The 18,317-nt window shown below is 46.9% G+C and overlaps 3 protein-coding genes across 3 annotated transcripts; 2 read left to right on the top strand and 1 right to left on the bottom strand.

The window, feature by feature from the left end:
* Positions 1-736: 736 nt before the first annotated feature.
* RhiXN_05279 (chitin deacetylase) lies at positions 737-2,519 on the top strand (the record flags this gene model as incomplete). The annotated part of the gene is made up of 8 exons (XM_043325095.1): positions 737-832; positions 891-1,173; positions 1,226-1,401; positions 1,461-1,546; positions 1,601-1,745; positions 1,801-2,003; positions 2,057-2,085; positions 2,137-2,519. The coding sequence occupies 8 exons, from the start codon at positions 737-739 to the stop codon at positions 2,517-2,519; spliced, it is 1,401 nt and encodes a 466-aa protein (XP_043177514.1).
* Positions 2,520-2,899: 380 nt separating this feature from the next.
* RhiXN_05278 (ATP-dependent DNA helicase PIF1) lies at positions 2,900-5,002 on the top strand (the record flags this gene model as incomplete). The annotated part of the gene is made up of 6 exons (XM_043325094.1): positions 2,900-3,476; positions 3,540-3,791; positions 3,844-3,932; positions 3,982-4,123; positions 4,174-4,857; positions 4,920-5,002. The coding sequence occupies 6 exons, from the start codon at positions 2,900-2,902 to the stop codon at positions 5,000-5,002; spliced, it is 1,827 nt and encodes a 608-aa protein (XP_043177513.1).
* A 3,110-nt stretch (positions 5,003-8,112) lies between these two features.
* RhiXN_05277 (phosphatidylinositol 3-kinase tor2) lies at positions 8,113-17,958 on the bottom strand (the record flags this gene model as incomplete). The annotated part of the gene is made up of 55 exons (XM_043325093.1): positions 8,113-8,213; positions 8,263-8,349; positions 8,402-8,414; positions 8,468-8,773; positions 8,826-8,895; positions 8,953-9,219; positions 9,275-9,291; positions 9,344-9,390; positions 9,445-9,645; positions 9,697-9,834; positions 9,893-10,008; positions 10,060-10,187; positions 10,238-10,594; positions 10,657-10,716; positions 10,770-10,799; positions 10,849-10,910; positions 10,956-11,075; positions 11,126-11,192; positions 11,244-11,510; positions 11,559-11,754; positions 11,809-11,879; positions 11,930-11,938; positions 11,994-12,024; positions 12,079-12,254; positions 12,304-12,328; positions 12,383-12,399; positions 12,450-12,528; positions 12,578-12,678; positions 12,734-12,793; positions 12,846-13,032; positions 13,085-13,222; positions 13,270-13,313; positions 13,369-13,564; positions 13,617-13,800; positions 13,850-13,894; positions 13,953-14,436; positions 14,489-14,575; positions 14,614-14,724; positions 14,776-14,817; positions 14,873-15,281; positions 15,342-15,534; positions 15,601-15,627; positions 15,682-15,914; positions 15,971-16,011; positions 16,070-16,172; positions 16,220-16,414; positions 16,479-16,506; positions 16,544-16,834; positions 16,897-16,918; positions 16,994-17,113; positions 17,155-17,190; positions 17,255-17,562; positions 17,638-17,764; positions 17,809-17,854; positions 17,903-17,958. 55 exons carry the CDS (start codon positions 17,956-17,958, stop codon positions 8,113-8,115), a joined length of 6,972 nt encoding a protein of 2,323 aa, XP_043177512.1.
* Between the last annotated feature and the right edge of the window lie 359 nt (positions 17,959-18,317).

Genomic DNA, 18,317 nt, shown 5'->3' with positions numbered 1-18,317 from the left:
ATACAATCTCTTGGGGGTTTTTTTATATCAATGATCGCAATCCCTCCAATCTTGAGCAAGCGCACGGTCAACCTTTGCCCATGTGGCCAATCTCACTAGGCAGGACCTTTAAGTGATTACTCGTATGTATACGGCGAGAAAGCTCGAATTGATGGGTTGCGTTGTTGTATTTTTGCTGCACTACCGCTGTTTTTGGATCGCTGTGATTATATGCACAGTGAATGCACGGCAGGACGGTAGTGCCATGTTAGACATAATCAGAACCATAGCTAAAATCCAATAATGGCACACGTAGTTGGAGCTCAGTTTCAGGACGAAGAGGGAGCAACCTTGGATTCTTGGCGGGGATTCCAGACACACACGCCTTTGCATCGACAAAAGAGCAACTTTGGCCACGGCGTGCCATTCGGGATAGCTGAAATGACTTTCACTCTTGTCACGTCTCGGCATTGGGATCGCAGGGACCCTCCCTCAAAGCGAAAAGAGGATCCTGAAAGAAGCGCGGAGGGGTTTGATCGAAGATCGGGGTTGACGTATGTAAGGACACTAACTCTATGATTACATGATAGGGTGTCACTTGGCACCACTTTAAAAAAGGGCTATTTCGGAAACGGGCCTTGTATACCTTGGCCTTTTCAGCGCGACGACCGCTGACCTTTTCTTGTTATAATACCAACGACGCCCTCTGTGCGCCTCCACCGTCCTTCGACACTTTCCACTCATTACCTCTAATACAATGCGATACGCCTTAATCACCTCGACTGCAGCTGCAGTGCTCTCCTGTTCCCATGTTGTTTTAGCCGGGAATCCTGCCCATGAAGCATACCTCGAGGTTAGTATTCTAAATACCAGATCTCTTCATAGAAGCTTACTCGAGTAAACAAACACAGCGTCGTCAAGCCGCTCTGTCAACCACTGTATCTTCCTCCTCGGCAGCTCAGACTGGTGCTCCTAGTCTCTCTAGCTCGAGTGCTGCTTCTTCGTCGTCCACCTCGGCCGCACCATCCATCTCGCGTGCTCCTGCGCCCCAACACATGACCGCGACTGATCCTAGTATTCCTTCTTTGGACCACATTACTATGGGCGGCCCAGTTCAATCGCCAGTGCACTTGACTACTACCTATGCTGCTGGAGCTACTGCTCCGCTCAAGGGAGCTCGTACTTTGCCAAGTAGTAAGTGCTCACTCTCGTAGTGGCCAAACCGCTAGACTAACTTGATGCCCAGAAATGATCGTGGCTTCACGGTATCCTCCAATCGACAAGGTTCCTCCTACCGACTCTCCCGAGGTTCAAGACTGGATTGCCGAGGTCATGGCAAATAATCCCAGCATTCCTTTAATCCCCCAGACGAAAGATGGCTCGTGTGCTGGCGATCCTGAACTGGCCAAACAAGGTTCTGCGGTATGCAACCATCTACAAGAATCTATAGACTACTCTTACCTATATTTTTCTATCCATAGGCCGGAAACTGCTGGTGGACCTGCGGAGGGTGCACTCGCCCAACTGACATTACAGTGTGCCCTGACAAGATGTCATGGGGCTTGACGTGAGTGGCCTTTTTGGTTCCTTTTCCTTTTCGATCTGAAACATTTGTTCCCAGGTACGACGATGGTCCTTCGCCGTACACGCCCAAGCTTTTGCACTACTTGGATGAGCATCAGCTCAACGCTACTTTCTACGTTGTCGGCTCTCGCGTCATTTCTCGCCCCGAGATAGTTCAGTATGAATACATGAAGGGCCATGAGGTCGGTAGATTATTCATTATTTGCGAGCCGTTTATCTAATATACATAATTTAAAGTTATCCGTGCATACATGGTCGCACTACCCACTTACCTCTCTCACCAACGAGCAAATTATCGCAGAGCTTGGGTGGACCCGAAAGGCGATTCGCGATGTGACCGGGGTGTCGCCGCTTACTATGCGTCCTCCTTATGGTGATATTGATGATCGTGTCCGTGCTATTGCCATGGCCATGGACCTGACCCCCGTTATCTGGACTGGGTATGTGTGTTTATTTGACTTGGGATGATGCGCACACTGATGCCAAGAAATAGTGTTGGAAAGGACGAGTTTGACACTTCCGGTAAGTTCATTTCCTACATCGAAGCAGTTCATTGCTAACTATCTATGATAGACTGGCGTATTCCAGGTGGTACCTCCAATGGTACTTACTCGTATAGCGCCTTCAACAAAATCTTGGAAAAGGCCGCTACTCTCGATACTGGTTTCATTGTGCTCCAACATGACTTGTATCAAGAGACCGTTGACCTCGCTGTTGGTTACATTCTTCCAGATGCTCTCGCACATCAACCCAAGTTCACTCTTTCGAGTGTTAGCCACTGCTTGCACCAGCCTCTCGAAGACGCTTATATCGAGACCAACACCAACGAGACCATCAGGACCACTGCTGGTGGTGGAATCGGACTGAGGAACTCTGGATTCAGGGCGAGTGCTCCTATTGGCTTTGCAGGTGCATTGGTTGGGATGGTTGGTGTTTTGGCCGTGCTTTTCGCTTGAGTGCAGGGACTTTTTTAAAATCTTTACTTATTATTACACTCGTTTATATTCCTTACATAATGGCATGACTTGTTTCTCCGAATAGACGTCTCTGGAAAATGATGTAGATGTAGATATAAATATTGTTTAAACTTTAATTTGGTCCTAGAAAGTTGCAAGGCCCTTGCCCGGCCAAAGAGCCCGAATTTCACATTAGAAGTCACGTGGCTTTGGTGCAAGATCGCGTTTTGACCCAACTACTGAAGCGCCACATTCGATAGTCATCCTCGATCCTTCTATCCTGCTCGAGCCACCGAATTATCTGTTTACGCTAAACGCTCACACTAGTATCTGCGCAACTGGGTGGATAAGTAACTTGTTCTCGACGACCAGCCCCCCTCATGTCGCGCATCTCCTCGTTCAAACGCGAATGGGATGAAGAAAAGCCAGCTGAATTGACGAAACCTGAAAAATCAGGAAGGAGTGAGATGATAACCACCGCTCAGTCGTCTGCCAATGGAACAGCGCCACGTGCAGGGGGAGGAGGAAAGTCGAGATTTGCGACAATCATGGCGGCTCTGCAGCAGGGATCAGACGGCAACAAGGCCAGCGGCAAAATGACACCCTCATCATCTACTCCATCTTCTTTGTCTCTATCTCAGGAGTCTACTGCTGCATGGGTCAACTCAATATCGGAAACCTCGAACACCCAAACCAGTAGTACAGCCACTCTCACAGCTTCTGGGGCATCGGGAAAGCGAAATCGCGATTCGATGGAAGAGGACGATGAGTCGGCCAAGAAGCGGAGGTCTAGTCGAGAAAGATATTCAAAACAAACAAATCTCACAGTCATGGAGAAGGCGGTCACTGGGTCTGCGACTGGTACAGAAAAGGTCGTTATCACGCTCAGCTACGAACAATCTCAAATTTTGGACCTTGTCAAAAAGGGCAGCAACATTTTCTTCACTGGTTCTGCCGGTAAGCTATTTGCCCCTTTTTTCTTATTTAATTCAATACGCTGATGCTATAATTACTGGATAGGAACTGGCAAATCGGTATTGCTTCGTGAAGTTATTAAGGCGTTGCGAAAAAAGCATGGTAAAGCACAGGACGCCGTTGCGATTACGGCTTCAACGGGTATCGCTGCATGCAACATTGGAGGCGTTACTTTACATTCGTTCAGTGGTATAGGAATCGGCGAGGGAACGCCTGAACATTTGGCTATGAAAGTTAGGAAGAATAGAAATGCCCTTTCGAGATGGCTGAGGTGCAAGGTCCTTATTATTGATGAAGGTAAGCTCCACCTATCATGCAGTTCGGGACGATCATCGATTCTGTTGGACAGTGTCGATGTTGGATGGTGACCTGTTTGATCGCCTCGCCAAGGTTGCGTGCATAGTCAGGAAAATCCCTAAACCTTTTGGAGGCATACAGGTACATACGGACCACAGGTCGTTATTTGCTTCTGCTCACCAAGGTACAGCTCATTGTTACCGGCGACTTTTTCCAATTGCCCCCAGTAATGAAAGGAGGACAGCCCAAGTTTGCTTTCGAGGCTGAAAAATGGACCGAATGCGTCGAGCGAACATTCAATTTGAGCAAAGTCTTTCGTCAAAAGGATCCTCGTGCGTTGCTAAGTTATAGCACAAGCATCAAACTTATTCTATCTTATCAGGCTTTGTTGACATGCTCAACGAAATGCGTTTCGGACGGTTGACGCCTTCATCCATAAGGACCTTTTATGAGCTTTCTCGCTCTATCCCAGATGATGGGATTCAAGCTACAGAATTGTTTCCCCGGCGAGAGGATGTGGATCGATCGAATAATTCTCGCATGGCTGCACTCCCCGGCAAAGAAGAATCGTTTCCCGCGCGCGATGCGGGCACGATCACCGACCCATTACAGCGCGACAAGATGCTCCAAAACTTTATGGCGCCCAAAGAATTGTCGCTCAAGGTCAACGCTCAGGTCATGTTACTCAAGAACATTGACGAAACGCTCGTGAACGGATCCGTCGGTCGAATCATCGGGTTCTACGATGCAACCGAAGTCGACGTCGGAGAAAAGGGCGAGTTGATTGCCTTTTATGCCCCCGAAGAGAAGAAAAAGAACGCAAAAAAACAAAAGGAGCAACCGCAAACGCTGAAAAAGTATCCGTTGGTCGAATTTAGGGTACCGCGCGGAACACGCAAGCTCCTGGTAATGCCGGAAACCTTCAAGGTCGAACTACCGAACGGAGAGATCCAAGTCAGCAGGACTCAGCTGCCGTTGATTTTATCTTGGGCAATGTCGATCCACAAGTCTCAAGGCCAAACCCTGGACAGGGTTAAAGTCGATTGTGGCAGGATCTTTGAAAAGGGTAAGTCCCCGCCGACGTTCTTTTGGTTCGCAGAGTTGTAATGAATCGTGTACGTTTTGTAGGGCAAGCGTATGTCGCGCTCTCGCGAGCAACATCACTAGAAGGACTTCAAGTGCTTAATTTCGATCCCAAAAAGGCAAGTTGATTGGCATCATTGGCATCACTTTGGCCTGTGCGTGCCTCGAAGCTGACTCTTTTTTTCTTTTCCGGGGCTCAGGTGCAAGCACATGATAAAGTCAAGGCATGGAGTCAAACTCTGGAGTGCATCACGCACGAGGGGGAGTAATATACGAGTGTTCTCCACATGTTCCTTCCAGATACCCTTCCACTCGACTGTATTTTACCTACTTAATTTTCTTCATCATCAATAGGACCTATAATATTGGCCGGTTGGCCGTGTGCTGGAAGGTGTACTTGGTTATTTAGTTGTAAGCTCTTAGAAAAACAAGCCATGTTAAGAAGCGTGACTGGGGCCGGAGGAATGCGGGGATGGCTTTGATGAGGTAGTTCTAGGACATCTATTCCAGGCTCATACGTCTGCGTTCGCGGCTAGATTGTAAATGAAGAGAAATAGAGTACATAAGTGGTCTTTCGTAATTGCGCTATCAGCTTGTGCCGCGCGCATAGACACGAAGGCGAATGAATCCTTGTTCTCATCAGTCGCCACTAAAGTAAGCACAAATGCGTAACTGGTTATTAAATTGGTGTGCTGATTGACAATCAGCTGTACTCTGCGATCCAATACAATGCCATCGCGGAGAGGTTCTGGGGAGTTCCCAATTTCGGAGCTTCTTTAGCATGGAGCATGGTATATATTTGGATTATGACAATGTGTAATATATAGTCATGTGCTCTGGAACCGATGGGAACAGCGAAACAGTAGTGTGCTAATGATCATACTATTATTTGAATTGAGACAAATACAAGAACAAAAAGGCCCAGCATAACGGGATCAATACTACCTAATTTGTTTGAATAGGAAGGTAAATTGATGGATTAGTATTGATGATTGGAAATTTACTGGGAGTGCCTGTCTTTAACCAAGTTTTCATGACAAGTATTCGAAGACTCATGACTCAGCTATATGACACACACATATGCACCCGAAGCTTTTGGTAGCCAACCAGAAGGATTTGGTGTGCATATGATCTCATCGTTCCAATCTATTCCATCAAATAGAAGTGTGTGAGATACCCAAATTGCAAACACTGTGACTAGCCATCACAAGGCTAATAGGCATGCCACGCTTAATTCTCACAGGAACTGGATGGAACATCAGCCCTTAATGCAAAACATTCAATTATTAGACACTGATAAATCACAAGGGGAAGTACACCCGGACATGTATAGAGGCAAGTGTGTTTCGAGAAAACATCTACAAGCATACGATACATATGCTAGATGTACTCGAAGTAGAACTTGGGGTGCGTTGGCCGTACCTTAGTAGCCGAAGAAGGTTCATCGCTATGTGAACTATTTTGAGCTGAAGTTCCCTCGGCCCTTGCGTTCACGACCATGTGAACGTGCCCAGTAGCCGTGAAGACGCAGGTTACTATGTGAATCGAGACCCTGAACTCGAATTATGCGTCTCATCTGAACAGGATGAGGGACAGTTTAGAGGATCCAAAGCAAAGCTATCACTCAAAATTTGCTGGTAGCCTCCCACCGGGTCCAGGCTCGTTCCGGGTCGTTGCTTACTTTCTTAAAATCACCAAGTATAAAAGGAATGTAGCCCCCCAAACATTGGTACATTTTCATATTTGGCTCAGCAACGGCTTCATACCTCCACTACAAGCGTGCCCCGCTTCACTGTGGGGCTTGTTTAGATAATATGTGAGTCCAGTGTTCTCAGGAAAGGTATACTGAAGTAAGCTCCTGTTTCGTATTGGATAAGCCTGAGGAACGCGTCAAGTGTGCCCTTACTCTTTGTCATGGGAGCTAGGATTTATGGCAAAGCTGTAATACCCATGGCCGAAATTCAGATATAAAAAGCTCCTAGCTTCACCTCGTCCCGTCCATCACCTCTCATCCAATAAGACTTCTTACTCCTCAAGCATCCGCTCTAACATCTTTACTATTGGCTACTATGCGCTTCGTTATGCAGCTCTTGTGTCTCTTGCAGCTCTTGCCCTTGCTCAAGATGTCCCTGCTTGCGTGAAAACTTGTTCGGACCAAGCAGCCGCAGCGAACGGATGTGGAAGCTAGTGAGCAAACCACTCTAACCACGGGATAAGAGGCCTTGATTTCTGATACTTCCTCTAGCGATAATCTCTCGTGTGTGTGCTCCAGTACAGCATTCCAATCCGCTGCACGTGCCTGCATCCAGTCCACTTGCACCGCAGCCGAAATGGCGCAGGCTCTCAATTTGCAAGCCAATAACTGTTAGTTTATGGTTAGGGAAGAAAGGGGCTTAATCCTGGGATAGTTAACACTATTTGTTCGAGTTATGCACTCCATTGGCCAAACCTTTTGTTACCACCCTGTTCCATCAATGATTTTTTTGTCTTGAAACTAAGACATCCTGAAAACTCGAGTCTCTGATATTTCCCTATTCAAGCTTTAATACAGGATACTGATGTGTGGGTATACCACGAAGCATGATTGCAAGGAAGTACATGTGGCTATAATTGGAATTTACCCGTGCTCAAGTGGCAAGTTTATGGCTGAAGTATTACCAATTATTTGTTACAGTTGAATTGTTCGAGTCCCCTATGTTTTCCAACCAGTTACAAGTATAACATCACCCTTATGGTTATTTCATCTCGTATGAATCCAAGAACATTTTTGAATCAATATAACTTGGGTCGTTCCATTTGCGTGGCGCGAAAGGCCCCCGATTATTAGACATCGTCTTGGTCGTTGATATAATTAGAGGTGCCTCGATTAATGAGTAGATAACAAAGAAAATAGATCGGGAGAGCATGCAGCACAGCCGGATACATATGCAAGCTCACGGAAAGCCATCATTAGGAAGAAAAAAGGACCATATGAGAATACCCAAAACAAAATAGATAGCGATCGGAATAGCTTGAGCGTATGCGATGAGATAATCGAATTGTTGTTGGATATCATGAATAAAAGGTTCGACCCGAATGCAGACATAATGAAGGTTGTGGTCGAGTAATTACCTGGTTAGACAACGAATTAGAGAGGTCGATTGTTTAAGTTCGCCAAAAATACTCACCAAAAGGCACACCACCCACTGAAACTTTGACACAGATTCTCGTACTATGTGGCCATATGTTTAGGATTCGTCTACGCGGAAAAGTTTGCTCCACTCACAGATGTTGCCTGTTCAATGAGGCGTACCACTTGATCCATGGTAGGGAGTGGCTCTTTTGTTTGAAAGTCACGGCCTTTTTCGAAAGAGTTAGTGCCTATCATTTACTCGTTGTGTAGACTTACCAGTAAGTTTATCTCGAACTCGATTGTAGACCGCCAAGGCTTGCTGGTCTCGATTTTCCTGTCTCGGGCCAACGTCTCCACTGCGTTCTGAATTTTCGTTCTTCAGTAACATTTCTCGACATGCAAATATTTCACAAACCATCAAATATATCCTATCAAATCATATGTTAGCCCACATGCCCGTCGAACACAATCCAATACTCACATTCTCGTCCGCTCTCACTCGACGATTCGGAATACTAGGTGCACCAATGGTTGTCCTCTGGCCGGCATTTGTCTCATTGTTGGCCCCTGGAGGAAGAGGTCCTACTCGGAGCTGACCACCTCGCACGCTACTTGGTGCGCCTGCGGCAGCAGCAGCAGCGGCTAGTTGCATCAGCCTCCAGTTAATCAAAGGGTCCCACACGAATGCTTCCAGGACAGCGAGCAGTGAGTCCTTGTTCCTACGTAGTACCTCCATTGTGATAACGCAGGTATTTCGGTATGAGCCTTGACCCTTAATTCCGCTGACCTATTCAAACTATGAGCATGACGCATCGTGCCTATCGGCCGCCGAGACTCACCTCCATAGCTTTTGTCAGCATCCGAGTTAGTCGGAAAGGGACTTTCTCTGGGTACTTCTCACGATTCATTCTGGGAACCCGCTTAGGTTTAAACTCCATTCCAAACCTGAAGGCATAAAGAACTCACGCTACTTCGAAACAATCACCAAAATCGACGTGGACAATTTTCCCAGTAATGCGGTGGATAAGTAGATTTGAAGGGTGTCGATCACCTAGCCCAAGGATATACCCAACCATACTTGTTACTGCAAGTGAACGAGTATATGTGGTCCGTCTATCCAACCACTCCTCGGAATTAACGCTTTTCAGCCACAAGATTCGATACAGATCTTGTCCGGTTGTGTTGTCTAGGGCGTATTCGAATACTTCGACCTTTTGAATAAGGGTGAGTGATCTAGAGGGATGCGATTGGTTATTCAAAAATAAAACAATCTTTTTGCTAGCCTTACTCGTAGTCAGGTGCCATCTAAGTTCAAGCATTAGTATGGGTATACATGATGTGTAGCCATAATATTTACCTGTAGCATTAGTCTGTATTCAATATTCAACAGAATTCTGCGAGTTTCTGAATTAAGAATATGTCAGTTTGCTGCAAGCAGCTTGCAGGGTGAGGACCGACCGCGGTAATCTCGGATGAGAACGTGGAGGGTTTCAGTCTGCTGAACCCATCCCATTAAGCCGACATTCGGAGCAAGTGGTATAATGGGGTAGCGTTGAATGTGTAGTGCGCGCTTGAAACTGTCGGGATCCTGTGAAAGGAGAGTATTAACAAGCCCGAATAGTTGCATTGCGCGTTCGTCTTGTCGCAGATCTTCGTGCCCTGAACCATGGGTTAGCATAAGTGACTACATGAGAGCTATATCTAACCTACCCTTGAGACCAAACTGATACTCTCGTCCATCACTACCATAGATCGTCATGCGCCTGGGGCGTTGTTTTGAAGCTATGATAGCGAGGTTGGATGAGAAACTTGCAATCGTTACTACTGGACGACCAACGGCATAAGAGCCTGGTGATGAATGCATGAGTTATACCAAATAAAATATTACAAATGTGCATGGGCATACCTGGAATGGCCAAACGGAGATTGCGCGCTCTCTTTAGAATTGGGCTGGCGAATTGTAGATCTAGCACGGGCATTGCAGCCAGCTGCCTTTCAATCCGCTTGAAGACAACATAGTACCTAGTAATATCGTTTTGGTGGTAACTCTCAAGGTCTTATGGCAATACGTACACTTCCCAAGCCGCTGTTAACTCTCGTAGATTTCCATAAGCTTGATATGCCCGCGTATGTTCCCGGGCCTGGGCTAGCTGTTCGCCAAACGCTTGCAAGAACGACTTTTCGCGAGTAGTGCTTGCCCCCTAGATGAATAAGTAAGCTATATGTTTAATAGTATCCCACGAAAACCTACTCCTTCTAGCTGAGCATGCAATGGTTCAAGGACAGCTATCATGCCTTCAGGGTCACGCTCTGTGAAGTACAATCTCGAAGCTTCCTCCAATCCTTCATGCCACATTTCTGGCCAGAGAATTGCCACTCGGATTAGTTCGTTGCTGATTGACAACGCTTCATCTACTAGCGTGTTGTACTGTCCTCTCATTCGATCGAGAATAAGAGCAGCGGCTTGTTTTCGAGCTATGCTGGTACTCCGGGACGCAACCGAAAGCGGGTAAATCAATGCTTGTGGGTGGGCCTGTCCGACCCCCAAGAGTAGATTATTGATCAGCCGTCGAATCCGTGTACTTGAAGTTTGAATCCTGGCAATGATCTATCACAAGATTATGAATTTAAAATTCCATCGGAATCTGTCTTTCTTGCCTGTGGAATTACTTCGAGCCAGGTATCGGCAGGAAGCGCTGAGATACCCTCGGACATGTCTTTATCGACCGCCTGATTCATTTGATCAGGAGCACGAATAAAGCCCAACACAACCCGGTACTTACAGTATGCGAACCATATTTGAACCACATGGTCTGTGGAGTGTTTCAGCAGGGAGTACACCATATCATTAGTCGAACTCACCAACAGCCGGAGGCTGTCTTGGAGGCTAGTTTTCTGCCTCAGCTCGATACTTCGGAAAAAGCCTACGAAAGTTAAACTTAGAAGTTGGGGATAAGATATGTCCCCACCTTGCATAGCGCCTAGAATGTATGCTAGCACCGTAGGGGAGAGTTGTTCGGTGCGAAGGTCTGTTTGGGTTTCATTTATAGAAATAACTTCATGATTTGCTGCGGCCCATGTCGACCATGCTATGCAGAAATAAATCAACATGATCAGCTGGCCTTCAAGTTTGACCTACCCTTGTACCAATCCGGCGCAATCTTGGTTGCAAGATCGTAGCCACTAAGTATAATGTCCGGTTTGGACTGTGTAGGGTTTCAGATGTGAACCCATTTGTGATGTCCCAAGAAACTTACAGTCGCCCAATTAGGGTCAAGCTCGATCATCCACTGCGATCTCTTCAGGTAGCATTTAGCCAGCAGTTTACTAAAGTCTTTCAACTGTGGCTCGGTATTGAGTTCATCTATATGGGCATATGGATCTTCAGGGTCAAGTCCAAGATCTCGAGACATGTCCCTAATGAATCTCGTCATGGCTTCAAGGGTCTTAGGTTTGAAATCATTCTCGCCACTCCATAAGAACTTCAGGTGAGCGTAAATGACGGAAGGGGGTGCTACAGAGGCCTATAGCTTTTTTAATGATAGTTCTCACAATTATAAATAGATACTTACTCCGGTCGATGAATTCCAGAACCTTTCATCCAAGAGAGAGTTGAAGGTTCGCTCGGCAAGGAAACGATGATCGTTCTTGCGACAGAGATTCGCAAACTTGGTCCACATTGTAGGATCTTGCTTTGGGAGCAATACCAAGGTGCGTAACTGGACTATGCGTTGCCAAACTTCTACTTCGGGGCGGCATTGTTGCAAACTGTCAAACATAACTGATGAGGCCATCCCGCTCGGCAGTTGTTCCTGTGCTTACCGATGCATCCAGACTTTCTGAATAGTATCCCGCCTTTGAGGATTCTCGGCTGACATCTTCCATTTAATCATCTAAATCTACTGTGAGTGATCATGGAGACTTGGCTAAGTAGATGATTTACCTCCTCGATCTAACCGTACGAAACGTCGGTAATGCAGAGTATTACGGAGTGTAATTGTACGTACCTCGCTAAGCATCTGCATTCGTAGGACCATACTGAAGAGAAATTAGTTAGACGCGTTCTATTTGTCTGATTCATTTTTGGATTACCTGTATGAACGCCCGTAGTTCTGCTCTGCTAGAGCGGTGAGCTCCTCGTCCTGGAGTTCGCGTGCTTTATCAACATATTCCTGAGCCCTTGGGAATCGGTCGCGGTGTACAGCTTGAACAGCCTTATAGAATGCGCAGTCTGCTGTATTCTCGTCTAAAGTACTGATATATTCCGACTGGCACAAAATTAGCTGGTTTAGGTGGGGTGTTTGCCTTGGCACATACCATAGAATCCCACTTCTGAAGTGACCTATGAATCCTTTCAGTTTATACGAGGAACAATTTGAAAAAAATTGATACTAACCAAGCTGCAGCTGTCGCCTGCGGCACAATATTAGCATAGACTTTTCGTATTCCATGATACGACTTACTAAAGGAGCAATTTTACCCCTAACATGGTGTGTTGCGTTTGTCCATTCCCTTCGCGTTAGTTCTTCTAATTGTCTCCATCTACGAAAGGTTGGTTGTATGCACGATAAATAAATCAAGATTAACTCACTCTCCGAGCGCATGGAGACATCTCATTTTACCAAGAATAGTATTCGAAGATTCAGCTTCTTCGCCCTTACGATGGTTGTACAATGCATATGCTTCGCTCCACTACAGTGAACTTGCAGTGAGTTGGCGGCTTTGAAGCGTAATTTGAAAGCAATACCTTTCCCAGACGCTCATACCACTGCTCATGCTCGACAAAATCTGGTTGGTCACGCGCAGCCTGATTTGTTCACCAGTCAGTCTCGAGAGATTGAAAACTAATAATTGATTACCGTGAGTATACCATATGCGGCATCTGATTGCCCTAATCGAGTGTTGATCAAGATCAAGGACTCAATGACAGAACCGGATGCGCTTGCGCCGCTCAAGAAATCTAACTCCCGCCAGTGCAAGGCTTTCGCAAATGCATGGGTACGTAGAGCACACTCGGACAATGTTACGAGAGGTATTGGCAGGGGCCTAGGTGGAAATGTCAGCCAATTATAGCGTCGGTGGATATCAAGTAACCAACTTGTCATCATGCTCCATAAATTCTGCAGCATTAAGGATCATATGACACACATCCGCGGGATTGCGCGTATCTTCAAGAGCATCTTCAAGGACCTTATCAAGCTCGTCACGGAGTTCCTCGGAAAGAGAAAAATAACACCTGGAAGTAATTTAATATAATATGTAAGAAATGGGAAAGATACTCACCTAAAAAAACTGATACTAAATAGATCCTTTAACAACGGAGGATACTGGCAAACTGGTCAGTACTGCACGAACCAGGATAAGCATAAATAAATAGCATACTGAATCGGCCAAAGTTCTACACGATCGTAGTGCATGGGAAGGAGATTCTTTCAGACATTCAATCGCAAATCGTCTGATCCACTCTCGCCAGTCCTCCGTAGATGATACCTGCGAAGTGTCCCAAGAAGCTCGCAAGTGATGTTGGTTTACGACCAATTGGACAGACTCGGCAATAGGTTCGAGACGATCGTTGAGACTGTAACTACTATAAGACCAACGAACGTTTTACGAGATTTGCACCAACTCACTAATCAGAAGGAATGTAAGGAGGAAGGGGGATGTTCTTGAGCATCTTTTGCGCGAGGTTGTTGAATGGAGGGTGGCTAATACGATATGTCTGCAGACACTTTTCGATAGTAGGCACAAGGACCACAAAGTCATGTCCAAATATTTGCATAAGGGTGCAAATTGCATCCATTACCGCGAGTCGAACTACGTTTCTCAGTTTAGAGACTCCCAAGGTTAAATCAGAGAAACTTACGATCGTTCCCAGAGCTGGAGAGTATACGAAGCAGAGGGTGGATAACTGACCACAACGAAGGTAAGTGTACTTCACCAGGATAGAAATAGAAATAGACACTGACTCCTTGACGCATGATCAGACAGGTCACATCTCTCCGCAAGTCTCGACACGGCCGAGATAGCAGCCGTCCTCAACGTTGTGGGCGCATCAATCCTTTCTGCGGTCCTCAACATTGCGGGCAAAACTAAAGCCGGGTCTATTCCGGGCGCAAGCACAACAATAGCCTGAAGAGCTCTACTTATCGCAGCTTGATGTTTCTCGGGTGAATCGTGTTCGAATATGTTGAGCATTGGCCCAATTATAGCTGGGATGTGTTGATCAAATTCAGCTGCAAATCCTCGAGCAAGGTTTTCGATCAAGGCAACAATGTAGGGTTCGAGGATATGTGATTGTCCCCAAAGTTCGCCAACAAGCTCGAGGATTTTGGGAAGATAAGTACGAGTATGCTGGCCTAGGATACCGACCAATAGACCCAGTTGCTGAAGGTGATAAACTTGCGCCTGAGATCGAGACGTTCGGATTACATGGAAGAAGACTGGCATGACCTGTAGATTGCGTTCTAGTGAGAAGCTCCTCCTGAAACACGTTGATGCATACCTGGGGTAGGTATCCAAGGATCTTGAGTCCTTGCGTCTTGCATATGGACATAATGGCTTCGATCGCAGCTTGGTGGAGCTTGATAGACTGGGCGTTTTTAGTATGTTGACCAACGACGAAAATACGACTGTCGAAGAGTATTCTTCCTTGTTGGTATCTGCAGCAGCAGCGGTAAGATCCATGTGATTTGCAACGGTCGCCTCTTGGTTAGAATCATCCTCGTAGTCCAAATTGTGCTAATTGATTCGATAAATCAAGGATTCAAACGAGCCCACTCTCCAGCCCACCGCATGTTTGTATTGATCAACAGCCCCAATGATTCCCAGCGCCTATTTTCAAAGGTCAACGACCGCCAAGTAACAAACAAAATCCTAAAACACCAACCCTCATCGCTTCTCTCCTAGTCTCGAGGTTCTTTTCGCCAGTCAGCACCTTGGTAATCAACTCCACAAGCTTCGGGTGTTCATATTCAGGGTCGACGAGATACCCCGTTGAAGAACAGAGCGCACCCAAAGTCTCCAGGGCTGCCCTTCGTTGTCGCACCGCAAGAGGGTCAGAGAGCGTGCGCACGACGTGATCCATGATCTTGGACTTGAATTCTGAGATGTGTTCTCCGCCAATTGTGGCCAGCGCCCACAGACATCTCATGAGTGCACTCCCGACTTCGATCGTGTTCTTTTCTTGTGCGCGGGAGAGAATGCATCGGAGAATAGGAATGGTGTACGGCGTGATTAGTGTATCGGTAGACGTAATCAATTCGGTGAGGAGTTTGGCACTTTCTTCCTTGCGCCGACTAAAGAGGGGGAGGGGGGTTTCAGTCGGTATGACAAACTATGATTCCAAGGGCACGTACGAAACAATTGAAAACTCGACTTCGTGTAATAATTGTATGACTGTTTTCCGCAAGAGAGGCATGACATAGGCGGGTTTAGCGCGGCCAATCGTCCAATGTGCTTCACCGCCAACTCGCGATTCACAAAGGTCTCGTCGTTGGCGGCTATGAATAGATATCGGATACAATCGTTCTAGCACAGTTTCAGCCCAACCTGTAAAACCAACCAAAGCTATACTTACATGGGCAAGGTGGCGATCAAATCTCGTGTCCAGCGCACCAAGAACAGTGCGACGCACGGTTTGATCTATATTCAAGTGGCTTTAGTTGGGTTCAGGTTATTCGTTGATCCAAGACGAACCTTGATCGGCGACGGCAAGAGTTAGCAGGCGTTCCAACATGTTCATCAGGATGCCGACTGAATAATCGCTGGTTTGGAAGCACACGGGATCGACAGCAATGAGCGTGCATGCTGTGAGTGCCGCAGTTTGCCGAACAATCGCGTGCTCTTCCGCAAGATACGGGATTATACAAACACGAACGACCTCGCTCAAGTTGTGCCCTATACGAGTTGGAATGAGAACAAAGATTGCACTAATTGAGATATTCAATACTCGCCCGCAAAATCGGATGTCCCAAGGACATGTAACGCCAAGGCGATTCGTTCGTAACCATGCAAAGCAATCTGGGCCTGAAGAATCTCACTTTTAACACTGATTCGATTATAAAGTAGAAATGCTTCGGCATACCTTTACATCAGCGACTGGAGAAGTCCCGGTATTGGCTTCAGGAGACCCAAGCGGCTCATAGCGTCGCTGGCACAAGGTCATTGTCATAGCTGCAGCAAACGTTCTGTAGGCAGGATAAGCATTTTCTTCATTGGTGGTCCTGGGTCTGACGCGCCTTTGATATCCGATGCCAACACCATACAATGGTGGATTATTGCATCGACGGCGCGCTTTAACCCTTCGGTCAAGGGATGGAGAACATGCATCCAATAAGTCTGAGCGTGCCGCGCAAACAGCGGACCAAGTGCTTTAGCCAATTTCTTGATGCATTCAAACACAGGATCGACAGGGGGAGATGTCTTCTTGCTATATTACCAAAGTAAATTCGAGCGTCAGTAAAAGTGCTTAGCTAAACAGATTGCTTCCAAACTCAGTATCGTTCAGACGACCCAAGCACACTCATTTAAGAACATTGAGAACATTGAAGCCACTTACACATAACCGTCAGCGCCTCATGGATTCTTTCGACAATCTTATCCATCATGGACATGATCCCTGTTTGCAGCGCTTTAGCGAGTGCCCCGATCACCTTGAAAGCAAGTCCGCGTTCGTCCGGGGTGGTAGGCTTGACCGTAACGGCGAGCAAATGGGTGATAACACCGCGCATGTGCTGAAAGGAGAACAAGTCCGAGTCATATGCCGCCAAGTCGGGTAAGATGGCTATACACGAGCGTCGAACCATACCATCCCGATGCTGGCGAAGGGCCAGAATGTTACCGCTTGCCTCTATGTAACGCCGTTTTCACGTTAGCGCGCCCCAAGCGTCCGGATCAAGCCAACTATCTAACCTTGATAAGAGTCTTGTAGAAGCTAAGATGGACCGCGTGCACCCATTCAGTTGATCGTTTACCTAAACTGGCTGAGAGCAAAACAACAACAACTTACCATGCCTCCGCGCTTGAGTAGCTCTTTGTAGACAAAAATCCCAGCTATGAGAGTGGCGGGGTTCGTATTGGCCCGGAGCGAGTCGAGTGTTACGTCAAGAGTCGCTCGGCAACAGGGTAGCTGATCGCGGGATCTCGGGTGAACAGAATGTCCAAGCAGACTGCCACGAGCGCTGCTGCTGCATGCTTGACCTCGAACTAGCAAGCACGATAAATACGATTAGCGCAGGAGTATACCCAACTGTTACAAGCCATAGCTCACCCTCGGATCCCTAAGAGGAACCCATATCTGGTGCAAAACAAGCTCCACGTGTTTATAAAAATTGCCTGGACTATTTTTTGCGAGTTCTGAGAGAACCATAAGGGCGAACTGGCGGTTGCGTTCGTTCTGGTTGAGCATGTTGAGGGCGGCCTCGACTTCAAAGTCGATCAGAGCATCGCCGAACGTTACACCACCGTGACGGATGATGATGCCGAGGGATGTGGCAGCTTGTTGTCTGGGGAGCAGGTTTTTGACAAGTGTATAGAACCGGTATAGATTGTTCGAACTATTTCGTTGACTTCGGCCAGCTGAATTTGGACCAAGTTATCTGGAATAAACCGAGAATTGAATATTCTAATTGGTTCACTGGCATGTCGACATACCTATGGCCACCAGTGCGCCAAAACAGTCTGGCTCTGAGGTCTGTGCGAGGCGTGTAATGCATGGGATAAGATACTCATTCCAGAGACGATCATAGTCGTCGGGCTCTTCTCCTACAGCTGTTGTAACCTACTGAAATTAAGCCAATATAATAACGCGGCTAATATTCTTACATATTCCGCCAACTGTGTTCCTGCCACAGCCCTCGTCTCAGGATCGCTATGCCAATATCAGTCCTCATCGTAAGGTCTGGCAGAAAAAACCCACATATTTCGCAGACCATTGAAGATCTCATTTAGCGCAGTCGGGAGGCCCGATTCCATTGTCGGGGGCGGCGTTCCCGTCGTGGTCAACGGCTCGACGCGGTTAGGATGTGGGGTTCACGAATCACGCTCTCACATCTAATCTAATCTTATCGCTCATAGATTGCGTGCGTTTGATATCCGTGCACGTATGAGTGTGAAATTCATTTTCCCCGCAATTTCAACGTGGGAACCATTGACCTCCATAGCCAAGGCGAAACCGCCAATTATGGGCACACCTGATGTACACTGACCACGGGTCTCACACGACGATCTCTTGGTCACTCAAGTTGGCAAAGCCAGCGACAGGATTGGACACATGCGCAATATATACAACAAGCAAGTCGTATTATCACATATATCAAACAGCATCATCCCTC

The sequence above is a fragment of the Rhizoctonia solani genome, chromosome 2 (genome assembly GCF_016906535.1).
Source record: "Rhizoctonia solani chromosome 2, complete sequence".
Taxonomy (NCBI): Eukaryota; Fungi; Basidiomycota; class Agaricomycetes; order Cantharellales; family Ceratobasidiaceae; genus Rhizoctonia; species Rhizoctonia solani.
This window is presented reverse-complemented; position numbering and strand designations above follow the sequence as displayed.